This window comes from Pezoporus wallicus, unplaced genomic scaffold, assembly GCF_028554395.1.
Source record: "Pezoporus wallicus isolate ANWC-B61680 ecotype Strahan unplaced genomic scaffold, APGP_CSIRO_Pwel_v1 scaffold_6446, whole genome shotgun sequence".
In the NCBI taxonomy this organism is placed as follows: domain Eukaryota; kingdom Metazoa; phylum Chordata; class Aves; order Psittaciformes; family Psittacidae; genus Pezoporus; species Pezoporus wallicus.
The window spans coordinates 893,265-909,648 of NW_026636264.1; the positions used below are offsets into that span (position 1 = coordinate 893,265).

Consider the following 16,384-nt stretch of genomic DNA (forward strand, 5'->3'; position numbering starts at 1 on the left):
GGATTGTTAAGAACAGTGTTTGTTTTGTAAAAGAAGGTACTGGGAGTTCATAGCATGAGTTTCCATTGTTCAGCAGCAGACAGTGGCATGATGTTTCCAGCTCACCAACCAAGCACCTGAGCCTGCCTTGCTCTCCTAAGTGTAGGGATGGGAGGTGGATGTAGCCAGCAAGCTCCTGCCTTATTTTGTCGCAGCTGGCATCTTCCAGCCAACTCAACATCACTTCCAGCAAGAGCAGGACACTACTGGCTTTGTATGATAATGATGGTAGACTTCCAAGCATCATCAGTCTTAATAGTGTTATAGTGTTGCTCTGGCTGTGGTTTGGACTGCCTTGAGCAGGCAGGCATGCTGAAACTCTGCATCCTGAAGGGGCTGAGACATGTTGAATTTCATTTCATTTTTAAAAAGCCAGTATGTGAGTCTTGTCACCTCTAGGGTGTCACATACGTAAGGGATGAGGCAGTCCTAGTGTAGCAGTGTCAGCTTTCTTGATACTCCAGGAAACTTCAGGAAGGATGGAAAATAAACTCAGAAAAGAGCTGGCTCTATTTGTAAAAGGGAAATGTTCAGAGGAACTGCTGAGTTTAACCACATCTTTGGACAAGTACATCTGCCCTTTGGCAACAAAGGCCATTCTAATCACATTATCATAGGCTTGCTTCTGCCGGAGTTAGTGTGATGGAAAAACATTAAGTCCCTGGGACATTTCACACCACAGAACTCAGAAATAGCCTGCCCTTTCTTTACTTGGTTTTGTAAAATTAAAAAAATAAAACAAAATAAAAGATTACAACTCTGTTAAATTTGTTCCAATGGTCTGCATGTTCATTCTACAAGTGACATAAATATTGAATGCGTAATGTGGTATATTGATTAGGTGTTCATGTAACTCAAGGAACACAAAGAGAAACACCGCTGCACTGTAAAGCAGAAGAGTTTGGATGGCCTATTATGTTTTGTTGGTTTTTTTTTCCTTTTTTAAACACATTAATAACATATCAAGGCCAAATGTTGCTGGAAAAGGCAGTCTTCTTTTGTCTTAATTGCTAGGTCCTTTGATGTATACTACATAGTCATCTGCAGATGTGGTATCTTTCCACAATGCTTAGAACTCCTGGGGCAAGGAATATGATTGTTCTCTATTGGCAACTACTGAGGAAAAAAACCCAGAGGTTTACTTATTCTTATTTAAGTCTTCAGAATTATTCTGAGGATTTAAACTGCAAGAATTGCAGTTTGTGGGGTGATGCTCCTGTTGCCCCTCATGCCCCTTCTGTTCTGCACTTGCCTCTCCTATTGAATGTTACCTGTACTTTGGATTAAGGATGTCAGCAGTCACATGGAGAAGCACAGAAGCAACATGTATAAGGAAGAAATCGTATTTCCTGCATATGAGCAGAGAAAGATGAAGCTGATAAAACTGTGCTCTTCAGTATGCTGAAATACAAACTATCTGTAGTCAGCAATAGAAGAAATAACAGCTGTTCAAGCTTATTTAATAAATCAGTGTTTAAAGCCAGGAAATCTCTATTGGTTGCTTTGATATCTGTTTATCTGACCAAGCTTTGAATCATTGTATTAGGGGGGAGTTTAATGAGACAAAAGCAATACTTTAAGAAACTTTAAAATTATTTGCTAACACTGGTAGAGAAGATTGGAGATGAATCTTAAGCTTAAATGGGCACTTGTTTGGGGTACACGGGCCTAGAACAAATGCTTTCCAATTGAAAAATACCAGTCTGTTTTCAGCAAAGAGTTAATAAATGGTGGGGAGACTAAACAGAGCGAGGGCAATATTCATTGGCAAGTAAAGTGAGTCTTGGGCAGCCATGCCTAACCCGTCAAATCTTATTCATAAGATTCGTCACCTATATTATAAAATTGGTGCTGTACATTCTCTAATGAAGGGATTACTTAAAGGCTGTGTGCTTTTGGGAAGGAGTAAGAGCCTGGCATTGAGACAGACATCTGTAATGAGAGATTTTATGATTTTATAATAATGAGGATACATTATTAATGAACTGTACAGGAGACACACAAACCTGCTTTATTGGGCAAACAGTAAATGAGTCTGTTTGGTAAGAGCATGCAAAATGTGTGTGTGCTGAGAGAGGAGATTTTGAGAATTTAACTCATTTCTGAATAGTAAAGGCATCCAGCCTGGCTATAATTGGTGCCTGTGGCAATTGTTGATACCCTGACTACATTAGCTTTTTGTGCCCTTTAGCAGAATAGGGAAAACATTTCTAGTACTCGTTAAGCTGTCTATTATCAAGACTTCATAAATACACACATTTAAAATAGATGATTTGCTATCCCAGTGCCTTAGAGCAGTGAAATAAATTAGTTCCCACTATTTCAGGCATCAGTGTTGCATTATCACTTCATTATGCATGAAGCGATAATGCAATTAAAATTTGCCTTCCAACTTGCTCAAGTGGGACTATTTTTGAAACTAATAGTTGATCTTTTCTCAAAATACACTCCAGAGCAGGTGGATGTGCTCGACTGGTTTGCTTAGTGATCCTCAGTTTGCCTGCAGCTGAAGTCAATATTAACCAAATACTACCATCTGTTGGCTTTTGTTGACCTCTGGAAGGAGGCAGCAGTTTGATTCACCCCCTCCTTCTGATGGCAAAGTGCCCACATCAGAGCTGGCATTGAGCGCTTCAGCAGCAGGGTTTCTTATTTGAACGTGGCCATGCTTCAAGGCAGGAGCATGGACTAGTTTTCAGTTTGCAACATGTTCCACTTTCTTTGTGCACAGTACCTACTGGATTCAGATCTTTGCAATATCTGCTATAGTAAAGCGCAGCGATATACCAAGCCAGATTTCAGCCTTAGGTCTGAATCTCTTTACATTTAAATTGGATCTCTTGTTCCTTGGGAGAAAAATACGTATTTTGTAGCTGAGTTACAAATAAGCTTTTCCAGCTTTTTGGCAGCCAGGTAGTAGTTAAAGTGAAAAGGTTTCTTTTTCCCAGCCAGAAAAGCAGTTTAATAACTTTGGGTCCATTTGTTCATAGCAGTACTGGAGTTGAGCCCCATGAACCCCTGGAGCTTGGCAAGCCAGGCAGACTTGGCAAGTTTTCCTACCAGCTTACTAAGTCTGAGTCAAGCATGGGTTGTTGCAAACTCAAATACATTTAGTACATTTTGTTAACAGGAGTGCTGAGTTGGAGGCTTTTTTGTGTTGGTTGGTCTTTTTTTCTTCCTTTCTTTGCTGACCTTAAATAGTACCATATTCTCTCTACAAGCAGCTGGTCCTTAAACCAGGCATGACGGTTTATGGTTTGTGTTAAATGTATGTATTAAACATATGTATTATTATGTATTAAACATAACGTATGTATTAAACAGTACCTGCTTTACTGTTGATATTAAGATAATGAGGAAGTATACAACATGCTTCATCTAAATTGGCATTGGAGAGCGTGGATCTCTGGAAAAGACAAGCATTGCTGTCATTTTTCAGTACATCCTAATTGTAGCAGCTTTTGTCCTCTGGAGTGTGTGGTGCTGGCAGACCTGTGTAAGCATTGGGAATGTTCTCACTTCTAATTTTCACCTGTATGGATCCTGCCAAAAGAAAAATAGTTCAAATTTGAAATAGCAGAACATTGAGGTTTCTTGATGTTAATTCTTGCAATTCTTATAGCAGCCTTGAAATAAGGAAAAAACTTTCCGGTAGAAAAATCTTTCAATATTTAAAAACACTGCAGAAGACTTCAGATAGTTACATGTAGATACCCATTTACCAGCCAGACACTTCCATCTCAATATTCTCCTCTAGTAATTGACTAATTTCAAGGTGGCTTTAGCAGGTTCTTTAATGAATTGAGTAGGCAGAGTTGGATTGTTGAGTGGGGATTTTTCGCTTCTAGTTTGACAGTCTGTCTGCTGTTTTGCAAAGCATCTTAACAGTTTTGTTTCTTCCCAAGTCATATGGTTGTATCTTCACTTCATTGCTGGTAATATTTTTTTTTGGGGAAATGTGAATCTAAGATGTTAGCTTTGCCTGGCTTGGGGCTTTTCTTCTAGCTGTGGGCCAGGTACAAAAAGTCTGGCTGCTTTGTTTTACTCTCTTGGTGGAATATCAGAAATTTCTGTTGCTGGAGGACTAGCTGTGGGAGGCTGTGGTTTCAGAAAGCAGTGGTTTCCTAAATAGCATGAGCCAATGTCATAAATGGCCTTAACATTTGCTTTGCCCAGTGGGGTAGAGAAAACTGAGCAGAGCACAGGCTGAGGTTGCCAGCTGGGCTTCTGGTTTTGTGAGCTATTCATGTTTTCTGAATTTGCTGCCCTCATTCATAGTTGCAATTAACTGCAAGATGCCTAGATCATCATTGCTCAATATCTGGGAATATGCTTGTTTAAAGTTCTGTTTCTTCCTAGGAGAAGAAACCCTCATGCTCTTTACCCAGCAACCCCAAATTAATTGTGGTTGCTTTTGGGGATCTCAGGCTTTGTACCCAAGGTCTATCATTATCTTTCATTTGAAGTGCTGAGGTATATTTGAAATACAAGTGTGAGACTGGTCGGTATGCTGCTTTGGGTCATTTGATTCCTGAAAGTGAGATTTAGAGAGCAGTGATCTTTCAAGGTAACAGTACAATAGAAGTGATGAAAAAAGTTAGGATATAGAATGTGTCTGTCTTCTATCCTTTTACTGGACAGCAGTGCCTATCTGAATGGCTGTTTGTTGTTCTTGTCTATCTTACAAGTATTTTAATCTTGCCTTAAGTTCCCACTGTCCCATGCTGAAGAGTCCTAGTCTGGTTGGATATTGCATCTATGAAAACAGTTGTAGGTCTTGATCCAATCTTGTCATCTTCTCTTGTCTTTCCTAATTACTCTATCCATTTTGAATGGGAGCAGAGAAGACATCAGATGACATCCCAGTTAAACAATCATCTGAGGTGTTTTGCTGGGACAGTGAGCCAGAGAATAAATGATGCTAGTAGGAGAGTGCTGTTACATGAGTGACAGAATGGTGTCAGAAAAGATGCCTGGCTGTGAGTGCCATGGGCTGTTGGGCAGTGAGAAGGGAATAGGCATGGGCATCACTTGGCTGCTCTGCAATACCTAGTGCATCCAGTGCAATGTGAACTTGTAAAGTAAATGCAAGGCAAAACGTTGAAAGGGGCTGGAAGAAAGAGTGTTCCCATACACAATGTTGAATTGATTTTGAATGAAGTACCATGGTGCAGTGTGGATTTTAAAAGGGACTAAGGCACAAATTCACAAGAAATTCTTCATTATTAAGTGCAACAATTCAGACTGATTAAGGATGCCCTTAAACTGCTGATTATTTTTCCAGTTTCTGATTTACTTGGGAAAAGGTAATGCTTTCCTTTCTTATATTCTTTCCCAAGCTTCATTCAGTGGCCATTAGTGAACTTTGTTCCAACCCAGTAATGCAGTTCTTGCTTCAAAAAGCTGCTTAAACAAGGCAAGAAGTAGGCTTAAGGAAGCTAGGTCCAAGGAAATCCCAGAAAGAGTTTAGCTATGCACTGTGGCTTACAGCGGTTTCCTGGGATTGTGGCATTACAGAATTCCCTTGGTTGGAAGGCAACTCAGAGGCCATCTAGTCCAACCTCTTGTGTAAATTGGGGTGAATGCTAAATTCAAACCAGGTTGCTCAGGGCTTGTCCAGATGGGCTTTGTAAACTTGTCGAAGAATGGGCAGCCTCTTTGAGTAACCTCTTTAATAATGTTTAAGTATTAAGTTGATGGTTTATTACATAGCAATGTAATGTCGACAATAAAATTGAAATGTAATTACGATTATATTGCTGATAAGTTGGTATCACTGTAATTCTGGGACTGCAAAAATAGCACATGGAAATCAAACAGAGCATCCATCAAAATATTCTTACCTGGAAAATTCTGGTTTTTGCCAACCATGATGGGTTCTGGCTTCAAGCACGTTAATTTGCCAGCAATAAGGATGTTGGAATAGTTTGAGGCCATTTATTTTTTTAGAGTAACGATGCAAAGACAGCAAGTTGCTCCATCACCTGAGTATTTTATTTTAAATGAGCAGTGCTCTGGCAGTATTTAAACTGTAAGACTTTAGAAGAGAATAACTGCCTGTCACTGGTGATAATTAGTTTTAGAGCATGACAGGCAGCTGTCTCCAGATGGTGGTCTGTGTTCCACATCTTTCTCCTCTACTGTAAATGGAAACATGTACTGCAGTGTAGTGCAGTTCAGTGCAGTAATCTAAACCTGCTTGTAACTTGTCTTTGTTTCAGCTTTGGTTTGCTTTCGTTAATGGATTTTCTGGGCAGATCTTATTTGAGCGATGGTGCATTGGTCTGTATAATGTGGTAAGTGCTACGTGTTTTGACTTGGTAGTGCTCGGACTTCTATAGTACTTTGTGTCCCTTTTCTCACAGGTGTCTTGGATGTATGTCATGAAAGGTGAGTTCATTTGTAAAAGCCATTTTTAATCTGCTCTAAGATAGATAAAAATACATTTTGGATGGTGTTTTTATCGCAAAACTAAATTTGGGAAAACACCTTGAAAATACACATTTGGCCTGATATTTCCTCCTTTGGCAACTTTAAATGGAAAATTGGCAGCTTTAAAATGGAATTGAAATTTCTCTTTGAAAGTGTCTTCAGTCTTTTGTATGGATATTTTGCTGACTGTTCATGTTCAAAATAGATACAAAATCTTCATCTTTGGGGGTTCATGTTTTTCTCAGACCCTGTACAGTTGATGCTCAGAGAAATGTCAGATGCTTTGGGTTGACTCATGCTACATTAGGTACAGAACAGGAAGTATCATTACTGTGCCACTGGCATTTCTCACTTGAACCAAGAACAGGATGTGTCAGTCCAGAAGTGATTTTTGATTTTCATTGTACTCTGTAGAGTGCCACATGTGCTGTATGATTTTATCACTTTAATCAAGAATATTATTTAATCAATAACACTGATTAAAGTCTGGAGTATCTGTGGGACCACATTTCATGGCATACCATAGATCTGTGCTGGTGTTTCAATGTTGTTACCTTTTGTTGTGGTTCAAACCCAGCCAGACAGCTTGTTCACTCACTCCCCCCCTTCTTGCCCTCCCCCTACTCCTGGAGGGACAGAGAGGAGAATCGAAAAGAATGCAACTCCCATGGTTTGTGATAAGAACAGTTTAGTAACTAAGGTATAACACAAATCACTACTGCTACCACCAATGATAATAATGATAAAGGAAATAACAAGGGAAGAGAATACAACACCTCAGCACCAGCTGACCGATAACTCGCGCCCCCAGCCTAACCAAGCAACGACCGATACCTCCTCCAACCCTGCAGACTCCCAGCCCTTCCAGGTAACTCTCAGTTACATCCCGGGCATGACGTGCTGTGGTATGGAATACCTCTTTGGTCAGTTTGGGTCAGGTGTCCTGTCTCTGCTTCCTCCCAGCTTTCCCTCCTCCCTGGCAGAGCATGAGGCTTACAAAGTCCTTGACCAAACCAAAACATCATTGTTATCAGCTCTGTTCCCAAGCCAAAAGTCAAAACACTGCACTGCACCAGCTACCAAGGAGGAGAAAAATGACTGCTACTGCTGAACCCAGGACACCTTTATAGTGTTATGCCACTGATGAGTGGCCTGGTATCTGGATTTATAAGATATTAGGACACTTAGTCTTGAAAAATCCTTTGCATTTCTCTCTTGAAGGAAGAAATTTAAATTTTTTTTCCTTAAGAAGACTCATTCCAAAGACATCCTAATACAGAAAAAGCCAGCAAATTATCTCTATCCCTGAGTAATATTAATGAGAACACTTAACTCCTGTCACATAAATCTTAAAAACGATGGCACAAACCCTCATATTCCACAAGTTTTCATATTTGTTGTGGAAGATATTGATTCCAGGATTTTCCACTGCCTTGATTCTTTTCACCCTCATTTCCTGACTGTTGCTCAGTCTCTGTCATTCACGTTTAGATATTTGCGTCTATTATCCTTAAACCTGATTTGGTGGATCTACCTACCCTATATAAAGCTCATGGATGAAACTGATTTTCTAGAGTCAGTGAAGTAGAAATTAACCTTTGTTTTGTGAGGTTGGTATTTTCTAAAATTAGGACCTGTCATACGGGCTCATGAAGGATCAAGTGCTGGTAGGATACCGGGGACTTCCACCCTTTGAAGGATCTCAATTTTCAAGTTGTTTTAGCTCTGTCGTTCTCTTCTGTGCAGGCTAACCCTTTATTTCATTAGTAGTATCACTAAAATAGGAAGTATAGGTAGTGATAGTAGCACTCTAATTCCGGCTTTTGCACTGGTTCACGCTATAGGTTTACCTTCAGAAACAAAAGCACTGGAAGATTTAAATCAACTGAGAATGTAAATGCCCCAGTAAACACAGGAAACTTGGGAAGATACCTTAAAGCTGTGCAAGAACATAGCCTTTTCTGGAATATATTGGACCAGTGGTCTTAGTTTCACTTCACCACCCCTAGCCTGCTGCCATTTTAACCATCTGCTTTATCACTTTATGAGCAAAAGAAGCACATCCCCTGCTAGATCTTGGGATGTAATTATTGATTTTCGTTAGTCCTTAGGCCTCTGTGCTGCCCTTTGTCTACTCCTTGACTGCCAGCTCACTGCTGGTGGGAGCCACAGCCCAAGTTTTGCAAACATGCCTGCACACTAGAAACAGCGCAGAACTTCAAGCTGATTCTTAACTTCAAGAACACTTCTCAGACTCTTAAAAACTATATGTATGTACAGGATTAGAAATTATTTTTCCGATATAAACTGTGAATGTAAGGGGAAATGAATAACGTTTAGTATTCAGACATTCACACTGGGGGTATTCTCACTCTGTGCCTGCACTGCAGACTGCAAGAAACTTGGATGCCCAAGCTGGCTTTAAATGAGCTGCCTCAGATCCTGGAAACACTTTAAGAGCAGTGATGTGGGACTCAGCAGAGACTAATTTACTCTGCTTCTGGCAAAGTGTCCTGCTGTCTCTCCTGGAAAGCTTCTGAGGCTTGGTCATCTAAGTGCCTGCCCATAGCACAGACACATACTGCAGTTAATTTGTTCCTATCGGTTCATGCCTGCCCAGAGAATCCCCAAAGTACCGTAATACAGAATGGCCTTTGTTTTTCAGTAGATCTTTGTTTTAATGGGATTTCCACATTTGCTTTGTCTGCAAACTTAGCTGTGGTTAAGCACATTGCATATTTAATTATGGCTACAACTGCAGCTATATTTGAACCCATTCCCACAAGGCTTTTTTGCAAAAGGACATTGTCTTTCCTTTGCAGTCTGATGTGTTTTACCATTTCTAGATTAAGGCAATTGGTTGAAAATACAAATTTTTTTTTTCATGTTTCTTTTGTTCATATGTTAATATTTGAGAGTTATGAATTGCTGAAATTCATGTTTGGATTTGTTTGGACATTTGAAAATGATGTCAAATAACATGCTAATTGGTAATAAGTCTTCACTAAAGTCTGTGGAAATTTTGCTATTGTCTATATACTGAAATTTTATCCAAGGTCCATGTAAAACTAATAGCTGCTTTTAATTAGTATTTGCTTTCCTTGCAGATTTTCACAGCGCTGCCACCCTTCACTCTGGGAATTTTTGAACGGTCGTGTACTCAAGACAGCATGCTTAGATTTCCACAGCTATACAAAATTACTCAAAATGCAGATGGGTTCAACACAAGGGTAAGGGAAAGTCTGTTTCTTGAAGAATAGTCATGAGCATTCGTATTTTCCAGGTCAGTCTTGTTAGAAAATAACTTATTCCCTGCTGTTACTTCTGCTTCATGCTAACCACTGAGATCAGGATTGTTCTGCCTCTCACTTCTTTTCAGGGGTTACATTTTTTTATTAAGAAAAAGCCCTTGTTTTTAAATAAGGGTATGATTTTTCAGTTCACAACTACTGATAACTGGTGAGTTTACCACTTCCTTAGAACCTGGATAACATCGCCAGGATTTTAGTTAATTGTGAGTTGGCACAATGCTCTCTACTGAGGGCTTTTTCACAATTAATGCAGCTCTATTCCCATGGTTCTTTTGCTAAATTTTGACTTTCTTTCTTTGAGTTTTGAAGAACACATTTTGCTATTTAAATGCTGGAAAATCCCACTATTTGAATCCTGTCTTTATTCTATGACAGGCACATCTAAATGTAATTCTGAATCAAAGAAGCTGTATGATTGATTTGTTTAGAGAGGAAATTTCAGAGTATTTAAAGCTCTAGCTTGTGCAAAACACATTATCTAGAAGTTAAAAACTGTGGCACAAGGTATTTGCCCATTAAAAGTAAACAGAGTATTCCATAGTACTGAATCGATGTTTTAAAAATCATTCTTTGATGTAATTAAAGAAGGGTGACTCCATCTGTTTGCTGTATTCTGGCAGAGATCTTAAATTGCAAGCATACTTGCTTATTATATTTTAAGTTGTTAGAATAAAACCATCCAACTGGGCCAGTGTTTTCTTATGAAAGAGCAGAAATCGTAGGAGGAAATAGATCCTGCAGAAGTTTAGGTATTTCACTTCAGGACAAACATTGTCTGACTCTAAACTACACAATGAAGTGTTTGTTAGGAGTTAGAGAGAGGTCAAGAGTTTTGGACTTTACTGATGACTTGGTTTGTTTTCCCTCAGGTTTTCTGGGGTCACTGCATCAATGCCCTGATCCATTCCATCATTCTTTTCTGGTTTCCACTGAAAGTGCTGGAGCATGGTAAGGGCTTCATTATTTCTTACATCAGTAACTGATGTTCAGTCTCACAGAGCCAGCGTGTTTGGAGAACGGGAGGTCATGACAAGTCCCAGGAAAATAACGCTGACAGACAGTTCAATAGGCTGTCGCTGCTGAGCTTGGCTTGCTATCTAGTGGCTTTCAGAACTTACTCTAATTGAACATAATTATTGTTCATATAGTGACTTTCATATGTGAAAAATGAAACTACTACTTAGCCAAAAACTCTTATTCAAATATTGAATAATGTTCTGTGAAAAGCCTTTTCTTTTGGTAGTGGGTTAAGATCTCAATTTTTTAAATATATAATGTTCTTGCAGCAGCTGCATTACGACCATTTGCTTTATATCTTGTTGGACCTTTCCCATTCCATAACACACTACTGTAAAATGTAGGATAAAATAGAGAGATTTTACTACTGCTGAAGTCTGTGGAAAAAATGAAATGGCTGGAATGGAAGTAGACTCAGAGATATGGGGAAATGAGGCTTCTTGTTCTACAAATTAGGCTTATTAAGTCTTGCTTTCCATGAAAGGTAATGCAACTACATGGTATTTCAGGGAACACTAAATCCCATATGGTTCCTACCAGGCTTTACAATATGGTTGTGTGGACAGGAAAAACCATGGGAATCTGTTCTTTTACTATTGTAAGAAACATGACTAGATCAGAGGAGAAATCTTGGGGCAGCAGAGGGGTAATAATACTTCTGTAAAATAATTAATTTTTCAAAACTGAAACTTCTCCCTGGAAAGCTCTAGTTTCAATACAACCTTTTTAGCTCCAGGGTGGATTAATTGGAAAGGAGTGAAATACAACAGAAAGGGAGGGAATATGAACACTCACAATAGAGGCATGATGATAGAGATAGCTGTGGGAGGGAGATTCATGTTTCTCTACCTGGATGAGTAAAATGTCAGTGTTGTATCCCAGTGACAGCTTCACACGCTGTCTGATGGACCATATAGGATAGGGACGTCCCTCTCCTCTGCATGTGGGCTGGGAGCTCTATTCAGGTTTGGAAGAGGGGGTTGGGTTTTTTATGGTTGATTGGTTTTTGTTTTGATTTCATGGGTTTTGTTGTTCTGTTTCACTGTTTTTATGACAAATGTTAATCTTTAATTGCTCTTCTTTAAATCCAGCTTCTGAAATTTTAGGCTGATGTCTGTCGTGGTTACAGCTGAAGAAAAATACAATTTTCGTTTTAGCCTTCCTAAATGTTTTTCTAACTAATTCCTAAATAGATAACGTACTTTTAATTGCAACAATTTAAATGATAAGACCTAGAATACTCACTCAAATAGTAACTTCCTGAGTTCCTTTGAATGGGTTGCTTAGTTTGTTTTCTGAAGAGGAATGAATACTGTATTTTCAAGGTTTTTTTTTTTATATTTCCAAGTGAAAAAGGGATTTCAGTGCCAGAGACAAAAATGTGCCATTCACATTGGGATGTTTTTTAACCTCTCAAGTTCCTTAGAATGTGAAGTGCATACAGTCTGTGAATGGGCACTTGTATAGCTTTAGAAATGAATGTTCACTGAGCTGTTCTCATTAACAGAAATATCATTCCTTTCAGGACCACTTAGCCTCTCAAAGTGGAAGGTCATGGAAATCTCTGGGAAAAAAAAAAGGCATTAACTTACTGCACTAAAATGTAACTTTAAAAATTGAGACTGATAACAAAACTTACTCAGTTAGTTACACCTGCTCTGTGATGTTGCACTAGAGCAATATACTAGCAGAGTCATTAGGTCAGTTTATTTTAGATCTATCAAAACTGATGTATATTTGGGTATGACTTTTTTCTTAATAAACTGAGATTTCTACCATCATCATTTATTGGAAATGGAAGGCTCAATTTTCACCTTGTTCATTGACACTAGAGAAAAGAGCCAAGAAACAGTTAAAACTTAGTGTGCATTTGTGAATGATGCGGTAAATGCCTGAAGCCACAGAGTACCAGGGGGGTGAGTTGGACTGATAGAGATGCTAGTGGCTAGAAACCAAGCCAGTTCCTAACTGAGCTGTCTCAGGCTTCAGCTTCTCTTGTGATGTTAGTGGCTAGTCCATCTGCTGCTGTTTCTTTGGAGTTCAAAAGAGAAAAGAAAGCAGGGATATAGACCAGCGACCTCTAGAAAATATTCACAACCTGTCAGTTCTTCAGACAACCACATGCAACCGTTGTAGAAGAAAGCCATAACAAGTAGCTACAGGTAAATGCACTGACTAAATATACAGTCATTTTACCCATAAGCTGTGCAGAATCTTCAGCACAGGGATCAGGGTGTCAGGGACTCTTCTCTATAGACTTAAAATTACTGATCCTGGAGACCTATGTTGTAGGAACATGGTTAACTGAATAGATGACCCTAGTTTAAGAATGTCAGATCCAGTTTCGCAAATAAATCTAGCAAAATGGTAGCACCTCATGGTAGAAGCACTATGCTAGGCAGTATGTGTTTAGGAACAGGTCCAAGGTTTTATCTTAAGCCTCTTTCAGCCCTGCTGTTTGTGTATTTCTCTAGCAGTTGTCTTAAAACCTGTGAAAACAGTAATACTTATCATGGCTTGAGTAATGCTTGAAAGCTCCTGTGAGTACAAGTTCATTTGGCATTACTGTGGCTGCCCAATGTGCTTTCATGGTGTTCCGGTCTTACTCAACAAGAGCTAAGAAAGACTAAACAGACATTTGAAGTATTGCCAAGGTTGGCACTTTCAAATGATAGATTAGCGTGTACTTACCCTTGTGCACACTTGACTGGGGAAAGTGTGTGTGGAGTCTGAATACTGCTCAGTTACTGAATTAGCCTTCAGTAACATATTTTAGATGTTACATGTGTCCTTCATAGATGAAGCTTTTGCAACTTTTCTTAATTCAGCTCTTTCACCACAAATCAGCTGGTGTTTTACAGGATTTTCTTCACAGGCACAGCAAATAATGGGATTTGTTAGAGGTCTCAGTATCTAGTTAAGAACAGATAGTGACAGAAGTGACGCTGACATATTTCAGTACTCACAGGCAAATTGCACTTTAGGGTCTGGCAAAAACTTCCCCTTTTGCTAAGATGGCTTCTGGCAACCAAGCCTATGTATATACACTCTGTCCAAATATCTTTTCTGAGGCCTGGCTTAGCACAACTTCTGCATTACCATTATCTTCCAGCTTGCAAAACTGCTTTTAAGCGTTCTAAAAGGCAATGTTAGGACCAGCTATTAGCTTCTGAAAAATTTCCTTGCTATCTTATCCATTGTGTTGATAAACTGATAACAAATGTGATGATTTTTTTTTTTTTTCTTTCAGATGCAGTGTTCACAAATGGCCAGGGAATTGACTATTTGTTTGTTGGGAACATAGTTTACACTGTAAGTTTGTGTATCCTAGCAATTTCTTTGGGCGGGGTATATACATATATATATACACACACGCACCATTAGAAAGTGGTGTAAACCAGAAGAAAATGTACAAGTAAAATAAAAACAAACTTAATTCTGTGTGCGTGATTTCCACCCTTTTTTTTTTTTTCATTTCATCTTTCAGGCATGCACCAACAATAACTTCATCCCACACTGCCAAGGCCCTGGGTTGTTACCTAAATGGTAGTAACCTTTTAAGTGTAAAGGGGAGATTGGGCCATGAACACCTTTGAATTTGAGAATTTTAGTACTGAAGTTGTCTTTTCTCCTTGCAGTATGTTGTAGTCACTGTTTGTCTGAAAGCTGGCTTGGAAACAACTGCATGGACTAGAGTAAGTACTTTTCATTATGTTTTGTTGTCATACATTCCTCTTTAATGAGTGTTAATACAGAAAAAAGGTATTAAAAATTATGTGAAATTATGAAATCAGCATCCTACTGTAGTTGCTTAAGGAAATAGATCAAGAACATTATCTTTGTACTCTGTAGTTCCTTTAAAAATTAACTCAGTAGGGAATGAAAGGTGTTTGCCCCCAGGTAAACAACTGGGCTTCGAAAATGTCTTCAAAGCTAGTGAAAAGCACTGGTGACTTCACATTGGATAGGATTTTTTGTTTGGAAACAGTGTAATAAGGGTAGTCAATAGTAAATAGTCAATCAGTTATGTTGGTTCCTAGGTCAAGTCATTTACTTGGAATGAGTGAGTGCTCTCTTACTGGTAGGTGTCAGAATCTGGTAGGGCATTGATCTCCAAAGAATATGGGGGGTAGAAGGGTTCCTGTGTCGGTGAACCTTCAACAGCTTTCTTCCCTTCTTTCCCCCAGCCCCTCTGAAACACTAATCTTATTATTTTGTTGGAGTCCTTGTTTCTCCCCATCTATGAGGTACCCTACAGGAGTCTAATTTTCACAATAGTCTCACTGCCCTCAAGAGCAGGCTGTTCTGGGGACTCTTATTTTACCAGTTTCTTAGAAGAGCTTGGCTTGAGTCTCCTAACCTTGTTACTTCTGTTGTGAACTGTTTTGTTTTGTTCCTCACAGAGAAACTGTTAAGATTAATAAGCTTATGTCTGTTCTGAATTTTAAGGATGAAGTGCCATCAGTGTGGGTTATTTAATTATTAGGGAGATGCTAATATTCTCTGCCTTATTCATCTGAAAATCAAATCTGTTCTTTTTTTTTTTTTTGCTGTTGCTTATGCGTAAGTTCTGTGTTGTGTTCCAACATTTTAAAATGCAAAAATACTTAAATTAGTCTCTCATGCACTAAGAGGATATATCCAAGTCTGCACTGGAGGCATATGACCCTGTTTAGATCCTGTTATGAATTATTTGATGGTTCCTCCTCTCTCCCCTTCCTTGGGTAATTGGTGTCTTTTCAGTCACTTGAGGGTAATCCTGATCCTCTCTCTTCTAAACTTTATTTTAAAAGATAGCATAATGTTTAGTACATCTCGGTGTTCAACACTGGTATTTTATAGAGAAATTATTGTTATGCACAGAAAAATAACTGTTTAGAAACAACTTTTTTTCTATATACATTTCTAACTCCTGTCCCATTGCTTGGACCAGTGACTCTCCTCACCTTGGAATCTGATGTTGGTTACAATTATTGTTTCAGCTGCAAGTAAATCAACACACAGAGAATCTTTAGGTTACTTAAAAGTATTAAATGTACAACACTGAGTTAAGCCTCTTCTCCATCATCAAGTGGATTGGTTACGTGCAGTTTGTTCTTGAGAGTGAGAGGAGCACTGCCACTTGGGAGAACATGATGGGTTCAGCTGAAAGCTTTAAATAAATAATGCAGATTCCAAGTGGTTGGCAGCCTGGTATATCCAGTAGGTAGTGCGGAAAGAAAGGCTTTTCTCAAAGTGGTAACATGATGCATAACTAAATATGCACACTGGAGTGGTGTGGAGCAACTTCATGTTGTGTGTTTCCTATCGGGAACACCGCAGTAGGCTTTTTCCCAAACAGTTACAGCTTTCTCACTACTGTACCACACTATATGAACTATTTCAGGCAAATAAGATGGCCAGGATAGCCATCCAGTGTGTCTAGGTTTTTATGTGGGAGCCTTCATTTCCTTTTTCCTGACTGTCATTCATTTAACACATTTGATGGACTCACTTCTGGTTTGCACGTGGATTTTCCAGGGGTGAATGACAAACATCAGTGGAGAATCAACAGTGTAAAGGTTAATGGGGTGAGTGTGTAAGGA

The 16,384-nt window shown here is 39.0% G+C and overlaps 1 protein-coding gene across 4 annotated transcripts in view; it reads left to right on the plus strand.

The window, feature by feature from the left end:
* ATP8A2 (ATPase phospholipid transporting 8A2) overlaps nucleotides 1-16,384 on the plus strand; it is a 323,111-nt gene that overhangs the window by 206,563 nt on the left and 100,164 nt on the right. For all 4 annotated transcript variants that reach the window (XM_057399592.1, XM_057399594.1, XM_057399593.1 and 1 more), the window contains 5 exons: nucleotides 6,261-6,335; nucleotides 9,579-9,701; nucleotides 10,652-10,730; nucleotides 14,050-14,111; nucleotides 14,438-14,494. In XM_057399592.1, the coding sequence (XP_057255575.1) occupies nucleotides 6,261-6,335; nucleotides 9,579-9,701; nucleotides 10,652-10,730; nucleotides 14,050-14,111; nucleotides 14,438-14,494 (396 nt within the window). The remainder of the gene's footprint in view (nucleotides 1-6,260; nucleotides 6,336-9,578; nucleotides 9,702-10,651; nucleotides 10,731-14,049; nucleotides 14,112-14,437; nucleotides 14,495-16,384) is intronic.